Source organism: Acartia tonsa, chromosome 11 (genome assembly GCF_053477335.1).
Source record: "Acartia tonsa isolate MP-2025a chromosome 11, ASM5347733v1, whole genome shotgun sequence".
Lineage (NCBI taxonomy): Eukaryota > Metazoa > Arthropoda > Copepoda > Calanoida > Acartiidae > Acartia > Acartia tonsa.
Genome location: NC_137270.1, coordinates 47,077,609 through 47,094,841, shown reverse-complemented (window position 1 = coordinate 47,094,841; position 17,233 = coordinate 47,077,609). Strand labels below are relative to the sequence as shown.

The 17,233-nt window shown below is 35.3% G+C and overlaps 1 protein-coding gene across 2 annotated transcripts in view; it reads right to left on the bottom strand.

The window, feature by feature from the left end:
• Window positions 1–17,233, bottom strand: part of LOC145332755 (uncharacterized) — a 63,872-nt gene that overhangs the window by 31,369 nt on the left and 15,270 nt on the right. For both annotated transcript variants that reach the window (XM_080177808.1, XM_080177807.1), the window contains exons 2-8: window positions 15,374–15,490; window positions 14,314–14,390; window positions 13,635–13,743; window positions 9,764–9,871; window positions 8,488–8,549; window positions 4,857–4,925; window positions 2,284–2,344 (exon numbers count right to left, since the gene is read on the bottom strand). In XM_080177808.1, coding sequence (XP_080033934.1) covers window positions 2,284–2,344; window positions 4,857–4,925; window positions 8,488–8,549; window positions 9,764–9,871; window positions 13,635–13,743; window positions 14,314–14,390; window positions 15,374–15,490 — 603 coding nt within the window. The remainder of the gene's footprint in view (window positions 1–2,283; window positions 2,345–4,856; window positions 4,926–8,487; window positions 8,550–9,763; window positions 9,872–13,634; window positions 13,744–14,313; window positions 14,391–15,373; window positions 15,491–17,233) is intronic.

Here is a 17,233-nt window from a genome sequence, read left to right as displayed (position 1 = left end):
AGGATTGCTTGGGCGGCCCTCTAAACTCCGGCAGATTGCTCAGCATCAGCTTGCGGTACTCGGCTGGGGCCGGCTGAGGGTCATCCTGGAGCCATCCTGGGGCTTGGTCACCTCCTGGGGCTTGATGCTGGTCCATTGGGTCAACGGTGAAACGGCGGGCACAAAGTTATACAGTACTAAAATTGAATGGTTTGTCACTTGAGGCTTCCTAGCCTAACAGCCAACACTGTTTGTATCACTAGGTTGGGAATTTAGTTACAAAGATATAACTTAGCTGTACTTATCACTAGTTAGGTGTTGAGGTTGTAGGGTAGGCTGGTAGAGGTAGATAGATGTTGAGGGTCTGAACTGCTGTCAGGAACTGATTGGGTTTTCCCTTATCACACTAGAGCTAGAAGGAAAGAAACTTGCAATTCTTTATTTGCTAAAAATACCCCTGTTAAATGCTATGGAGTAGCTCCGCTCTGGTGTGAGTGTGTGTGTGTGGGTGTGTGTGTGTGTGCGTGGAATCTCCTGTCCTTGTAACGCGCGTTCGCGCCGTCAAATCCGCGCACACGGGGAAAACGCGCTCTCACCCCTCAACTCGCTCTCTCATTGGTCCGCTTCGTCCGTTGGATTTATGATATTTTCCGCACTCTGTTGCGCTACCCGTGAATGGCGCTCTGTGTATCCGATCGCTAGCTCCACACTACAGACGGACTTAGTCTAGTGTGGGTATGAAGGGGGAAGCGCGTGAGGGGACGGGGGTAACTCCGTCCGTTCCCCCTGTGAGGGAGGGGGGTAACTGTGTGCTGGTGTAATAGGGCCTTTTCTTCTTAATCTTAGGCTTATCTATTATATCACCCTGATTGTATTTGCCTTCAATGGAGAGGGGCCCCTCCCTTTCCCTTGGAATAAAGGGGTGTATTGTTGTTGTGCTGTGGGCTTGAGATTGTTTTGATTGTATATCAGGGTCTTGATTATATTACATCTAGCTTCTATTTTTGTCCTTATCACAATTGCATAACAGATTTGTTTACCAACTCTGTTCTATTTTTAGCTGTTATCACAATACACAGTAATCCAAGCCTGTTCTATTCTTAGATTTATCACAACACAACAATTTGTTTGCCAAGCTTTGCTCATAAATCTATTGTTTGGCCATCACACTAGGGTGGTAATCCCTGCAAATGTGATATAATATCTGTTTTCTAGATGGGTGGCTGCGTTGTAGCTTCTCAGGATACTCGGAGTTGACGTAGTTTTTCTCTGTTCTGGTGCACTACACTCGTATGTTAGCTCGCAGCTTGCAGCTATGTGGCATGTTTCAGCCTATCGGCGGCAGGGAATGTCCCGTCCTGCTGGCGCCGCTGATCCAAATCCGTCTGATGGCGGCAGGGAATGTCCCGTCCTGCTAGCGCCACTGGTTCGGATCCTGCTATTTCTTGCAGTAAAGTTGGCCTATTTCCAGCCGTTTACACTTATTTGGCTTGTTTCAGCCGGTCCGCAGGCCTGTTTCAGCCCTTTTGGCGCTCAATTCTCCGTTAGATATCAGCGCTGCTCGCGGTTATTCGTCAGATTTCGCTGTCTCGCTTCCACAACTGCCGGATGCAGAGTTAAACTTTGCTGTCCAGGGTGGGTAATTCAGGTTGCTTGCGTCAGTTTTGCCAGATTCACTGCTGGGAGTACCTTAGCCTCAGATGCGCGTCTGCTCTACACTTGTGGTTCGCCGTAATCTCACACAGCTGTCACCAAAGTTGTGGTATCCGCCGAGGATAAATGGCAGACACCGGAGTTCAATTAGATTACGGCAGTGTGACAGACGTGGACACCTTACTATAGAGAAGCTACGCTTCTCTAGCTTTCACTAGATAATGATCAACATCTATTTTCAGTTGTCACTTTATTGAAGGGTTAAGAGATACTGAAGCTATATACAACAAACAATAATTACATGGATAGGAATAAATAATCATAACATAAAAGCATAAATAATACATATACAATGGTCAGTTTGGGCAATAATGATTCCCCCATCCCTGGAAAGGGTGGGGGAGAATTAAGAATACAGTTAACCATAATAAACATGACAGATTCAATCATTAATTCTAAGCGTAGGGAGGGGGTCACTAGACCCCATCCCCAGGACTCGGGGGAGGGCCATTTACCCTCCACCGAACCCCAGATCAGGGGTGCCATAGACATGGCTCACGGTTGCCGAATACCACAATATAATAGTGGCAGACGTACGGACAAACCATGTTTGTCAAGTAGCTACGATATATAGAATATAAAAAAGCTCACCTCAAAAGCAGAGTCATGTATATTTCCAAACCAATTATACGCCATGGAAAATTTTTCACAACTGAAATATATGAAAATTAGAATAGTTATTTATCACATCGTATTATAGACAGCCTTTCTCTTAATCTTATGATTGTACAATTTATATTCGTAGAAAGCTGGATATTTTACGATGCTAGACACTGTTTTTTCGTATGGATGAGAACCGGTTCCTATCCACCGGATTCGAATGAATACGAGAATAGTTATTTCTCGTATCGTATTATAAACGGCTTTCCGCGGATATAGAATGTACAATTATAAGATTAAAACTAGTTTTTTTAGCCCCGTGGTGCCGAAGGCACCGGCTAAAAAAAACTAGTTTTAATCTTATGATTGTACATTTCTATATTCGTAGAAAACTGGATATAATACGATGCTAGACATAGTTTTTTCGTATTCATGAGAACCGGTTCCTATCCGCTGGATTCGAATGAATACGAGAAATGATTTTCTGTTTCGGATTCGAAGACACTGGAATAAAATATCATATAATGAAAAACGTAAATTCTTTGGTAAATAGCGGGTGTGTTATCACTGACCCACAAAATATAACAACGTTGCAAAAATAAAAAGAAATTTCAAAAAGAAGCAGCAAATAGTGCCTAATTAAAAATGACGTCAAACAAAAAAAATTACCAATGATAGGCCAGCATATATTTTATGATTGGTCAATAAAAAAAATGTATACTGGCCTATTATTTGTAATTACTATTGTATGACGTCATTTTTATTAGGCACTATTTGCTGCTTGTTTTAAAACACTCGTCCGTTTGTACATCAGTTATTTATGTCTGTAAAACAAATTGGTTTAGTATCATAATTTGATATTTATATTTTAACTAAAAACAACATCGCCTATTTGCTAAATAAAATTTTGACAATCATTTAGATTTGTGTGTAAAAGTTTGTACACCATAGAATTACCAGGCTGTCAAATGCAAACTTATTACCAAATAGAAAATAAATTAATAATTATAAACTCACAAACTTTTTCTGTCTATCTGTCCTTCATTAACAGCTTTTATAGTTGCAGTGCAGATACTCTATAATCTCATGTCCATATATGTGTATACAACGCCCCTAGAGACACTTTAGCTCGGGGAACATTTTATCCAACATATTAAGATCTAAGTTAAAAATCTAAAACAATCCTAAGTATAACAAACAAAACCTTAATACGCCACCACTATTTTAAATCATTTTTTTTAAATGGCGGGGGGATTTTTGTTTTTTGAGGGGGTTGGGGGTGTTCCACCGCCCAGGAAAATAGCCTAAAACCACCAAAAGACCAGTAGGTATATTCCCTGAAGAGTAGAATCCGATCGGTTCAGCGGTTACCGAGATCTTTAGGGACAGACAGACAAATAGACTGACAGACAAACGGATGGACGGACGTATATCAAGCTACTTTGTATTATAGATAATAGTACTTGTTTTCAGCCTATTATATTTGAAGTAGTAAGGATTTTTGGTAAGTAGCTTGAGATTTTGAAGAATCTTCACACAGGTTCAAGGGTGATTAAGAATATTTTATTTTTAGAATTTAATAGTTTCTTGATGGTTTTAACCTTTTTTTCTGCTCTTCCCTAAACCTTCAAATACATAGTTCCTGAACGCTAGTGGCGCTTCCACTAGGATCATATTTGTATTTTCATAATTTACTTTTTGATGTTATCAACTCCTTTGACGTCAGAAGTAATAACTCTCAATAAAATTAATAATTAATGAAATAATGTAAAAAAAATACGTTGTCAACAACTTAATCCGTATACAAATTATCCGCCTGATCTCGCTAACCACTGGACCGATATGGGTCTTCAATACAGTGAAGCTTAGATAAGGTCCCCAATATATATTGTTTAACTATATTTTTAACCCTCCCAAAAGAAATCACCCCGTTTCTTTTAATTATAAACAAAGGACAATTTTCCTTTTTTAATATGTTGTATACAATTTTTAAATCTTCATTGACCTATCATTGGAAAAAAGATAGGTGATTTCTAATAAATGGCTTGTTGAGCAAGGATACCCCCTCCCTCCACCGTATTTAATCAATTCAAATATGGGGGTATTTATGTTACTATGACTAATCCATGCGGAAACCCCTAACCCTACAGGACCTATGCCTGCATTGACTTAACCCTACTGGGCTATCCACTCAGTACCCAGTATAACCTAACTTGACCAAAAGAAACAAACGTAAAAGCAAGTACCCCCTCCATATTCTAGTTTTTTTTAATATGAGAGGGAAGGTTATCCAGTTAGGGAGGAGACATTGGGCTGTTTCTTATACTAGTCCCCAAATTTTTTTAATATCGTTTTCTTATTCGTTGGCCTAACAATTTTGATTAGTTGATTCATTAAGTTGAATCACTTCATTTGTCATGTACAGAAGGGGTAATTTTGTGCATCATCATTAGTGATGTACATTAATTTCTCGGCCCTTGTCTTATCCCTTTAAATCCCTGAAGGATTCCAGTGCTCAACAAGGTACTTTGTGGGAAAGCAACAAAATAAGATACAATCCTTACCTGGCTTTTATAGCATGTGCGGCTAGTGACGCAAAATGCGTCATCCCCAAAATATTCAACTCTCCACATCTAAAACAAAAGTTTGAATGAATTTTGGGTACAAAACCAGAGATAGAGGGGACAATGGGCTGTTTATTACACTAGTCCCCAAAGTTTTATATTAACGTTTTCTTATTCGTTGGCTTAACAACTTTGAGGATATAGAGAATTTTGATTGGTTGATCAATTAAATTGAGTGTTTAACGTTTCGACCACTAGTTTTAATCTACAGAATTGGTAAATTTGTGTATTATCATTGGGGATGTACGTACAACACTTTATCGGCTATTGTTTTATCATTTTAGATCCAAATACAAAACTCTTGTCTAGAAGTTTTAACTATGCATGATATTCAAAGATGAATTTTTAACGACAAGGCATTCCAATACCAACGGCGTATGGTCTACATTTTAGTCAAATTAGAGGATTTTATGCCAAAGCTTTATATTAGTTATTTATCGCATCGCATAATAGACAGCTTTCCGCGGATATTAATATGAAAAATTATAAGATTAAAACTGGTAATGATTTTTCTATATTTGATTTTTCAGTATGGCGGAGAAAATGGAAGTAAAAAGCAAAGATTTACATGAATAAATAAATAACAACAATTATGCTCATTACTTGCGTAGCAATTTAGAATATCATCATTATAGATTTTAAAAGTGAATCAAATTTAAATTAAAACATCCATAAGTTGCAAAGCTGAAAAAGTAGTTTATAGACAATTGGACAAAGAGGGTTAAAATGCAGTTGTTCAATCATAAAAAAATAATTTGAAAATATGAGAACACGAAACCTATATTTATATATTTCTTTCAAACGTTTCAACCACTATTTTTTAACTACGAAAGGGATAATTTTATCTTTTTTTGGGGGATGTACATCAATTTATCGGCCATTGTCTTATTCCTTTTAGATCCTTGGTTTGTATGCAGAGTAGATGTGCTAAAATAAAACTAAAATTGTAGCATGCCGAAAAAAAGTGTCAGATTTCAATGAAAATTTGTGAGATGTGTGAAATTCAGTGTCTGCAAAAATGAGCAAAAAAGGGACATAAATTTAAATCAAAACAGTACATGTGATATTTTTTAGAAGCGAAGCTACTTTATAATTTACTTTGATGTTTTTCTTGAAGATTCCCAATCTATTATACAAAGTAGAACGATGTCTGTCTGTCTGTTTGTTTGTTTGTACCGAAGGACCTCGCTAACCGCTGAACCGATCGGGTTCTCCTTAACAGGGTAGCTTCTAATAGGTTCCGGGAAGGTTTATAACTTATAACCCCCCCCCCCTAAAAATAATTTTTTTAAAAAAATAAAAAATGGGTTTTGGGATTCAACTTTCTCTACCTAAAGTGCCACTAGAGGCGAAGCCGCTAGTACCAATGATAATTCAATATGTAATTGACTTTGTCCGTCGGTCTGTGAGTCATGCTTCAAAATAATAACATTACAAAATAAGCGAAAAAACGTGAGAAACGTTTCGTACTAATATTCATGATTTATGGATGTTGTCATTCTTGTTTTAATGTAGGAAAGCTACTCTTCAATAAACTATTGTGGTCCGTAAGTCCGTCTGTCACGCTGGTCACGTAATACTCTGAGTTTCCAGTTCGTTCATCCAGTAGGAGGGGAGGAGATGTGGTAAGAGTATCGCTATTTTAACCAGCTGCTAGTTTCACTTTATTAAAGAACATGAAAATCTGGTGTAGGATCTAAGTAATAATAAATCTATTCCCACTGTCTAGCTAAAGCATTAAGTGTCTGCATCGATATTAGTCATGTCAAAATATTGAATGTAGAATATACGTGGATAAATTGACAATTTAGCTTGCTACAATGTTCTTTATTTTTTGGTCAGTTCGTTCATCTAGTAGGAGAGGAGGGGATGTGGTCAATAGAACAATGTGGGGGTATCGTTATTTTAGCCAGCTGCGCGTTTCATTTTATTTAGAGACCATGAAAATGTGGTGTAGGATCTAAGTAATAATAAATCCATTCCCACTGTCTAACTAAAGCATTAAGTGTCTGCATCGATATTAGTCATGTCAAAATATTGAATATAGAATATACGTGGATATATTGACAGTGAGCGTCAATTTAGCTTGCAACATTGGCCCTTATTTATTGGTCAGTTCTTTCATCTAGTAGGAGGGGAGGGGAGGGAAAGGGATGGAGAAATGGGACTATCGTTATTTTAGCCTGCGAGTAACACTTTATTAGAGTACTAGCGGTTCCGCCCCTAGCCTCTAGGGGCTTTGCCCCAAGAGGTTTGATCAAACCAATTTTTCGTATTTTAGATTTAAAAGAAAAATTAAAAAGAATTTTTTTTTTGGGTGGGGGAATTTTTTTTTTGGGGGGGGGGAGGTAGTCGACCCCACCATTTTGATTTTATTTTTAAAAAGAAAAGAAAAATATTTTTTTTTTTGGGGGGGGGGAGTATTTTTCATTTTTGGGGGGGGGTTGGGGGTATCCCACCCCCCAAGAAAATAGTTATAAACCTTCCCGGGACCTATGAGAAGCTACCCTGTAAAGGAGAACCCGATCGGTTCAGCGGTTAGCGAGATCCTTTGCTACAAACAAACAGACAGACAGACAAACAGACAAACAGACAGACATTGTTCTACTTTGTATTATAGATATTAAAATCTGATGTAGCATCCATGTAATACTATTTCCATTTGTCTAACTAAAGCATAAAAGTGTCTCTATTAAACACATAGACATATTAGTCATGTCAAAATATTTTTTTATTAACGAAGCTACTCTGCAGTTGACTTTATCTGTCCGTCTCTCAGTACCTTTACTCAGCTGTTATCAAAGCTAGATGTAAATGCTTTGTCAACAAACTTTCTTTTTTTATGACCACTGAACAAATGCTTCATTCACTTGGTCCGTTTGTAAATCAATGTTTTTTTTGTTTTACTACTTATGGATGTTGTCATCCTTGTTTGCTTAAGGGGGGGGATTGCTCCCACCTACCTTTCTCCCAATAATTATACGTCTATTAAAACTGTGTGCCGCCACCAGTGCGGGGTTCAACATAAATAAGCTATTTACCAAAAATATTTTTTTCTCTGCTAGGGCGTTTTAATATATTTATTGCGATTTCTCTTGGTAGGGTGGTGGTACCATCCCCCAAAATAGCTATAAACCTTCCCAGGACCTATGTGAAGCTTCCCAAAACCCGATCGGTTCAGCGGTTAGCGAGATCCTTCGGTACAGACAAACAGACACACAGACAGACACACATCCTGTTACTTTATTATAAGGATAATAAGGTGGAGGTTTTTGTGCTCCACAAGGCACTTTGAAGTAGTAGAACAAAGGGACTCAAAAATAAGCCATGTGACGTCATAAAAATGAAGGATTATCCAGCTCTTTTTTAGGGGTTTTCTTTCCCACTTTATCACTCATATCCCTCCTTTTTATGACGTCACATGGCTGATTTAGGATTCACTTTGTTCCATTACCCCTTTGAGAGAAGTTGACAAATAACTACCCCCCCCCCTCCCCCTTTATTAAAAATAAGAGATGGGTTTCTGTGTTCGCCTTGGCACTTTGAGGGAATCTGCACAAAAAAAACTTACTTTGTTATTTTGATGGCCCACATAGACAACCGGTCAAATTTACTTGCAAAAACTGAAAACTCCTAAAATTGAAAAAAAAAAGTTTTTAGTGAAGAAGCTTATTCATAATTTACTTTGTATGTCCGTCCTTCCGTCACTAAAAGTAACGTGATTTTTATTAGCGAAGCTACTCTTTAATTTGAAATGTCCGTCTGTATATATGTATGAATTTCTGTCTGAAACGTTTTGGGTGAAACGTGATTTGAAAAGATTATTATTAAGTATCAAACATCTATAGCTGTCGGACTGCTTTTAAAACACTTTATTTTTCATAACTGATTTTCTCGGCTCCTGTAAAAGATTGAAGACTGAAACTTCTTGTGAACATTTTTATTAATATGGAGCATTATTAAGTATCAAACATCTATAGCCGTCGGACTGCTTTTAAACTGCTTTTTTAAACAAATTTCAAAAACATGAAAAAAGATTTTGTGATTTTAAGTTTTTGCATATTCTCTCTCTTTATTTTCTTTGTTATGATAACATATAATCTGTTCTATAACTCACTGTATCCGTTTGTCTATTTCATAATAAGTTTTGTGCTTCGCTACTTATGGATGTTGTTATCCTTGTTTTTGTGTCAAGATAGTCTTTTTAAAAAAGAATCCAGTATTCATCTAACTTTGTCTGTCGGTCAGTCATTAATGTTATGTCCTTTTCTTCCTTTTCAATCCTCTCTTTTTCTCTAACTTGGATTTTTTTGTGCTTTGCTTTTTACAGATGAGAAAAAACCTTGCCAATAAAGTGCACAGCCATACGTTCTGAGTATACAACAAATATTTTGATTATACAATCGTTGTTATAATGTTCTTAATGGTATTGAATTGCGCCTGTTAGGGCCAAGGCATTCCAATAATATAACTATAAATGTTGCCAACATGACATACTAGGAGCAGTAAGAGTTTTTAATGTCTTTAATTATGATGCAATTTGAACCAACACCAAATTTACAACTAGAGGTAGGGTATGTATGAATGTCTGTCAGTCCATCAATTGTATTATAACAACAGATCTATAGTATAGATGTATATTCAGACAAATACCTCCCTTCCTTTTCAAGGACCTCTTTCGTCTGCTTCTAAATTATTCTCTGCTACTTGGCTGTATTAATATAAGAGAAACCATTGGTTGATTTTCAATGATCCAATAGAAAGGTTGCACAAGGTGGTTGCGATGGGGAGATACAGTTATTTAACCCTATCTCCATCTAGTCTTTTACTCTAATATTACTTCTTACCTTAACATAGTCGAAGTTTAGGGCCATAGGCACGACCGCGGCCATCTGAACCTCTCCGAGGTAAAATCTGTTCCGGATTTCCACTCCGCGGAAAGCATATCTCCGGATCTTAAATAGTAAGAGATATATTATTACTTGGATGTTACACCACATTTTCATGTACTCTGATAAAGTAATGCTAGCAGCTGGCAAAAATAACGATAACCCCCATCCAACCAATTCTCTCTCCTCTCACTGGATTAACAAACTGGCCAATAAATGAGGTCCATATTAGCAAGCTAAATTGACGACAAATTTTCTCCTGTCACTATATATATACATGTATAATATATATATCATATATCCAATAATAATCCAGAATTATTTTCCTCTTATACAAAGTAGTTAGTTATTTTGTATGTAGCTTAAGATTTCGATAAATATTGGACCGATTCAGTTCTCCATTTATGGAAGCTTCACATAGATCCATCTATAGTTTCAGGCTATTTAATCTCCAGGTTTAAGTCTCTGGTTTAAGGCTATTTCTCTGCGTTCCCTACTCTTTAAATACAGAGCCCGTAGATGCTAGTGGCGCGCCACTAGTGATAATCAGTATATATTTTATAAATACAAATATTTAATATTGTAAATAAATATTACCAATGATAGGCCAGTATAAATTGTAATTGCCCAATAGTAAAATGTATACTGGCCTATTATTGGTCAGTTGTATTGTATGACTATTTTTATCTGGCACTATAATCTGTTTCGAAAAAGAACAACTATAAAGATGCTATGAATCTAAAAAATCTTGTTTGTATATGTTCAGCTTTACTTTGCATGTTAAGAATATTTTTAAAATTCATGTAAAAAAATGTACATGCAATAATTTAAGAAAATATTTAGTTAAGAACTTAAATTGAATTTAACTTGTGTTTTGTTGTATGCATAATTAATAAAGTTTTATTAAAGTAAATATTCACAGAGAGAAAAACTGTTTATTACACTTGTACCCAAAGTTTTATAATAACATATAGGTTGGCTTAACAACTTTGGAGACTTTTACAGAATTTTGATTTATTAGTTTATTAAGTGGAGTGTCCAAACGTTTCAACCACTAATTTTAATCAACAAAAGTTGTAATTTTGTGTGTCATCAAATCATCGGCTAGTGTCTTATCCATTTAGATCCCTGAAATATTCAGTTAAAACTAAATTAGAAATTAAGAAATCATATTCAAGGCAACAAAGAATATCTGTGTTATATTTCTTTAAAACACAGATGGCAAAACGAAGCTCTAAAGTGAGATGGTAGGACAAATGGACATTAATACTTGTAGTGTTTAAAAGCATAAAGTCAATTTATAAAAGTCTAAACAAAATAGTATATAAATTTGTTGCAAAATCTCGTAGATACAGGATACGCTTTAATGCCATACTTACATTTGTAGGACTTGATTGTAGAGATTCTTTGTTTAAAATTATGTACCTTGTTGTCGAGAAAACCAGATAAAAAGGATATCAAACAAAAAAATAGGGATACAAAAAGTTTATGAACGTACAAACTTTCTGGTAACGATTATAGAGTAGCTTTGTTTTCTAACTAACTTTGATGCAACCGATAGGATAATTCTTACATTCCTTGATTATAGAAAAGCTCTGCTTTAAACCGTTTTAATAGTAATGTATACTTTATTTGACATACTAAGGTTATAAATTATTTACCATAATATTGTTTTTGTTACACATTAATAACAATTTAAAAATACTTTCAAATCTACATTCTTTGGCAGCCAAGCCATAGAAGTCCGAGGGAAAGGGGGGGGGGTAAAGGGGTGTTCAAGGATCTATTTTGGGGGAGGGTACAACAAACCTCCCAAGAGCAATAACCCTTTTAAAAATAAAAAATGGTTTTACTTAAAATAATTTAGAAATAAGCAAAGTTCGACTTTCTTTATTTGTCCCTAGAGGCCTCTAGGGGCGTAGTTTTGTATAGAAAGAAATACAATGAACTTCATGATAAGTTCATCCTTGTTTTACAGTGTCAATACTTAGAATCAAACCATGGAAATGTAAAAATATTGACACAAATGCACAAAAACAAGGATGACAGCATCCATAAAAGCAAAGCTTTGAAATGAGATGCTGAAGTCTTGAGCTAACAAAACTTGTTTTAATATTATGATTGTCCATTTTAATATTCTAAGAAAACTGGATATAATACGATGCTATACGAAATTTTTCCGTATTGCTGAAATCAAGATATTTTCGGTTTTGAGGCGATACGAGAAAAAAAGATTTTTTTAACGATAAAACATTTTTTTCTCTCTTAGTTAAGTCGATTAAGGTTAGAGCCCAGCAGAGTTGCTTCGCTTCTAAAATATACAAACCCATCCTACATTTCTATTTTAATTTTTCTCTGAGTTTGCAATAAATTGAAAATTGTTTCGTATTATTCACGAACAAGTGACAATGATAAATTGATGTACATCTCCTATGATAATGCACAAATTGTCCTTTCTGAAGAATACAATTATTGGTTGAAAAAGAATCAATAAAAAATCAATAAAAGTCCCCAAAGTTGTTTACCCAACGAATAAGAAAACGTCATTATAAAACTTTAGGTACTAGTGTAATAAATATCCCAATATTCCCTTCCTCCCTGGGGTTGAACCCCCCCCCCCCCTCCCTTCAATTCTCCGTGGTTATAATTGTATTATTTTATAGTGTTGTCAAACAATTCACCGTTGTATTGGTATTTCGGAACAAGTAAAAAAATCACGAAAAACTTTTCCAGTAGGGTTTCGAAATCAGCTGGATTAGAACCGGTTCTCAGCTCACGTAAAGCATCGTAATACATACAAAATAACCCCTTACAGATCGGGGGGGGGGGGCATATTGAACCCCCCCTCCAGTTTTTTCAATGTCATTTTTTTGTAGGTAAGATAGAGAGTTGTGACTTCATGAATTTTTAAGATTAGTAATTATACGTCGGCAAGAGTTGATCTTATAAAGATATCTGGTCTGTGTCGGTCGTGGCTTCCGGTCAAAGTCGAGGCCGAGATAGAGGGGGGGGGGGGGTCAATATGACCCCCCCCCTTCCCCCCCGATCTATTAAGATGGGAATTGGGGCCCGATCCCGAGCTAATTCTAACAATGTGTGGTCAGAGGCATGGCTATTAGTAACCTTACCAGTTAAAGAAATAAGGTCTAATTTCATATTTTAAACTTGATTTATTTTCTTGCAATATTGCATTGCAAAAAAGGATGCAAACGTTCAAAGATAGCAGTATTTTCACACACAATGAAACAAACAGACAGACAGATAGCGTCCTCTAACTTTTATATAGGGATTACCTGTAAGTCTCTGATATTATGAAACTCTATAGTATCCAGAGAATAAGAATATCCTTCAGAACTATACCTGTAGATCTCTAATATTATGGAACTCTATAGTATCCAGAGAATAAGAATATCCTTCAGAACTATACCTGTAGATCTCTAATATTATGAAACTCTATAGTATCCAGAGAATAGGAATATCCTTCAGAACTATACCTGTAGATCTCTAATATTATGGAACTCTATAGTATCAAGAGAATAAGAATATCCTTCAGAACTATACCTGTAAGTCTCTAATATTATGGAACTCTATAGTATCAAGAGAATAAGAATATCCTTTAGAACTATACCTGTAAGTCTCTAATATTATGGAACTCTATAGTATCAAGAGAATAAGAATATCCTTTAGAACTATACCTGTAAGTCTCTAATATTATGGAACTCTATAGTATCAAGAGAATAAGAATATCCTTTAGAACTATACCTGTAAGTCTCTAATATTATGGAACTCTATAGTATCAAGAGAATAAGAATATCCTTTAGAACTATACCTGTAAGTCTCTAATATTATGGAACTCTATAGTATCCAGAGAATATGAGGATCCTTCGGAACCTTTGGCATCAAATACATCTGCATTCACTATCACTTTGTCTACACTCCTAGATAGATAGATAGATAAACAGATAGATAAATAGATAGATAGATTACCATCTTATTTGTAATTTCAATAATATTGATAATAATATTGGTATCTAATTTCAATATTCTGATTAAAGGTGTATCATCTTACAAATGAAGCTGAAATATGATATTTTATAAATATATATACACTAGGTATATCACGCGACTCTAAATCAACTAATTGCGCGTAGATTTAGCCTAACTAGTTCAGAACCAACCCGATCAATTAGAATTTTTTTTTAAAAAGTAGATCTATGCCTGAAAACTTATTAAATGAAAAGAAACTAGCTGTAGTGCACCTAGCATCTAGGGAATCTTCATTTAAAGGTATGTGAAAGGGCAAAGGGCAAAAACTAGTCTAAAACCACCATTGGCATCTAGGAATTCTATCTTCAAAGGAGTGAGAGGGCAGAAAAAAGCCTTAAACAATCCCAAGGCTTAAATATAAAATGAAATAGCCTAAAACTATCCCAGAACATATGTGAAGAAATATTTCGCTATATACAGACAAAAAAAGCTTACTACTTTATATAATAGGATTGTCTTACCTTATAGTGATATTGTTTACATTTGAGAGGTGATTTAGTAAGCGGCTCTCTATTTCTAGCTTCCCACAATTTTCTATCTAAAATAATTATGTATCATTAGTATCTTAACCCTTTACGGTCGGGGGGGGGGGGCATTTGTTAAATAAAAGGGTAAAGGAAGCGAAAATTGACTTAGACTTATAAAAGGTCGGAAATTCATTATCAAACAGGGGACTTGCACAAAAAAAAATAGCCCTCTAGCTCTAATAGGAACTGAGATAATAGGGGGGGGGGGGCGTTGAACGCTCCCCCCCCCTCCTGAGGTGTGGCATGGGGCCCGACTGTAAAGGGTTAAATATAGATCAATAACTAGTTGGAAAGATGGATATATAGTTTAGTAAAGAATACTCTTTATATATATTCCTAAAACTTTCTATCAAAACTAAAGATAGATAGTTAATTTGTTGGAAAGATAGTTTAGTAAATGAATCTGAAATTATTTGAAAAGATGGATAGATAGTTAATATTATTATATAAAATAATATGTTTAATATAGTTAGGAGCTATCTTAAATGATAAAATATGATGCTTGATGCGCATCCTTTCCTAAAAATGCCGCAATCCATGTTTTACACTTACCTGTATGAATACTGTGTGTACAGGAAGAGTATTGGTCCCAGGAGTGTATACTAACCTGTATGAATACTGTGTGTACAGGAAGAGTATTGGTACCAGGAGTGTATACTAACCTGTATGAATACTGTGTGTACAGGAAGAGTATTGGTCCCAGGAGTTTATACTAACCTGTATGAATACTGTGTGTACAGGAAGAGTGTTGGTCCCAGGAGTGTATACTAACCTGTATGAATACTGTGTGTACAGGAAGATTATTGGTCCCAGGAGTGTATACTAACCTGTATGAATACTATGTGTACCGGAAGAGTATTGGGCCCAGGATCGTGTATACTAACCTGTATGAATACTGTGTGTACAGGAAGAGTATTTGTCCCAGAAGTGTATACTAACCTGTATGAATACTGTGTGTACAGGAAGAGTATTGGTCCCAGGAGTATATACTAACCTGTATGAATACTGTGTGTACAGGAAGAGTATTGGGCCCTAGACTGACAGATTCTGTGGAGTCTGTACAAATAAATCTTGATGCTGAGTCATGGTACTCCCAACTTGATTTGGAATCCTGAAAATAAATCATTGTTCAAAAGTTGAAATGGAAGGGAGATGAATTTTTCTAATGGCTAACCCCTTTGGGGGGCTTAACTCTGTGGAGCTAACATATATATAGTGTCAAACATTGGTGGGCACCCAGTACTAAATCTAACCTAACTTATTTGACCTTAAGTAATAGACAAACAAATAAACCCTCTCTCCCTCTTTATTTTTATTTATTTTAAAATAAAAAGAGAGTGGCTAAGATAGTACTTTGTGTAATAAAATCTTTCCTGAAAAGAATAGCTAAATCATTTTCAAAAATGATAATCCAATGAGATCTACAAATAACCATTTTGTTCATTCGACTGTTGCTCTTTAATCAATACTAAAGATGAAATATTATTTCTAAATGAAATTGATCATTGCATGACTGTTATTTAAAAATTTAAATATATTAAATTTTTGTATTTTCCTTATATTTGAGCATTTGGAGAAATATTTTTTTATGGACAAATGTAAGTTACTTAGATGCTATATACAGGCATTTAAAAGTTTGATGAGTTTCTTTTAAAACATTCCTATTTTTAGGCTTTGCTACATTTTATGAGATAGCTCAAATTGTCATGTGTGACGTCATAAAAATCCATCTCTTTTTTAGGGGTGTCCTTTCCCACTTCTCCTCTCATCCCTCCTTTATAGACGTATTTTATGACGTCACACATGACACTTTGAGCTTTCTCCATTTTTTATATAATATTTTTCTTTACGTGTTCAGGGAAGAGAGAGGATATTGGATTGTTTATTACACTAGTCCCCAAAGTTTTATAATATTTTTTTTCTTATTCGTTGGCCTTACAACTTTAAATTCATTGTCCAACCCCTAATGTACTCACAAAAGGAGTAATTCGGTTATTGGGGATGTACATCAATTTAATGGCGAATGTCTTATCTCTTTAGATCCCTGGTTGTTATTGCAATTTTTAACAAGGTACTTTGATTATATATTGGAAAAGGGGTAATAAGTAGATTATTAATATCGGAAATATCGTTTCTTAATCAAAATACATAATAATCTAATTTTTCCAGTACGGCTTCGAAACCGATTAATATCCGCTGGATTAAAAATGAAAGAATTGTATGAATTGTATGAAAGACAATTTTCCACGAATATTGAAATAAAAATCATAAAATTATTACAAATTTTGTTATCCCATGCTTTCAATCCTTTGAGGCCAATAAAATTGATTTAAAAATTACAAAGAAGGCGTCTTAACTTTTTTGCTTTTTATTTAGAATAGCTAGCCGGTGCTTTTAGTACGTAGTAGATGTAAAATTTTTCATAGAATTCAGATATGCAATCGTTTTTTTTGTAGACCTCTTATTTTTGAAGTAATTTAAGTTTAAATTTTACATCTACTACGTACTAAAAGCACCGGCTAGCTATTCTAAATAAAAAGCAAAAAAGTTAAGACGCCTTCTTTTCAATTTGATATCATAATGTCGTTTTCTTAAGATCTCGCTAACTGCTGAACTGATATGATTCTCGTTTACAGCAAAGCTTCTTATAGGTTTAAGAATTTTTCCCCTATTTTTGGGGAGGGTACCTCCAACCTTCAGAGAGGAATCAATTTAGAACCCTCCCCCCTTAAAAGGACTCTCCACAGAAAAATCAACTTTGGATTTTTGAAAATCTAACCTGAAACTATTATTCTCTGTTCAATTTTAGGCATTTTTTGTTTTTGTGGCATCGCGATCGAAGCCCTTTGAAAAT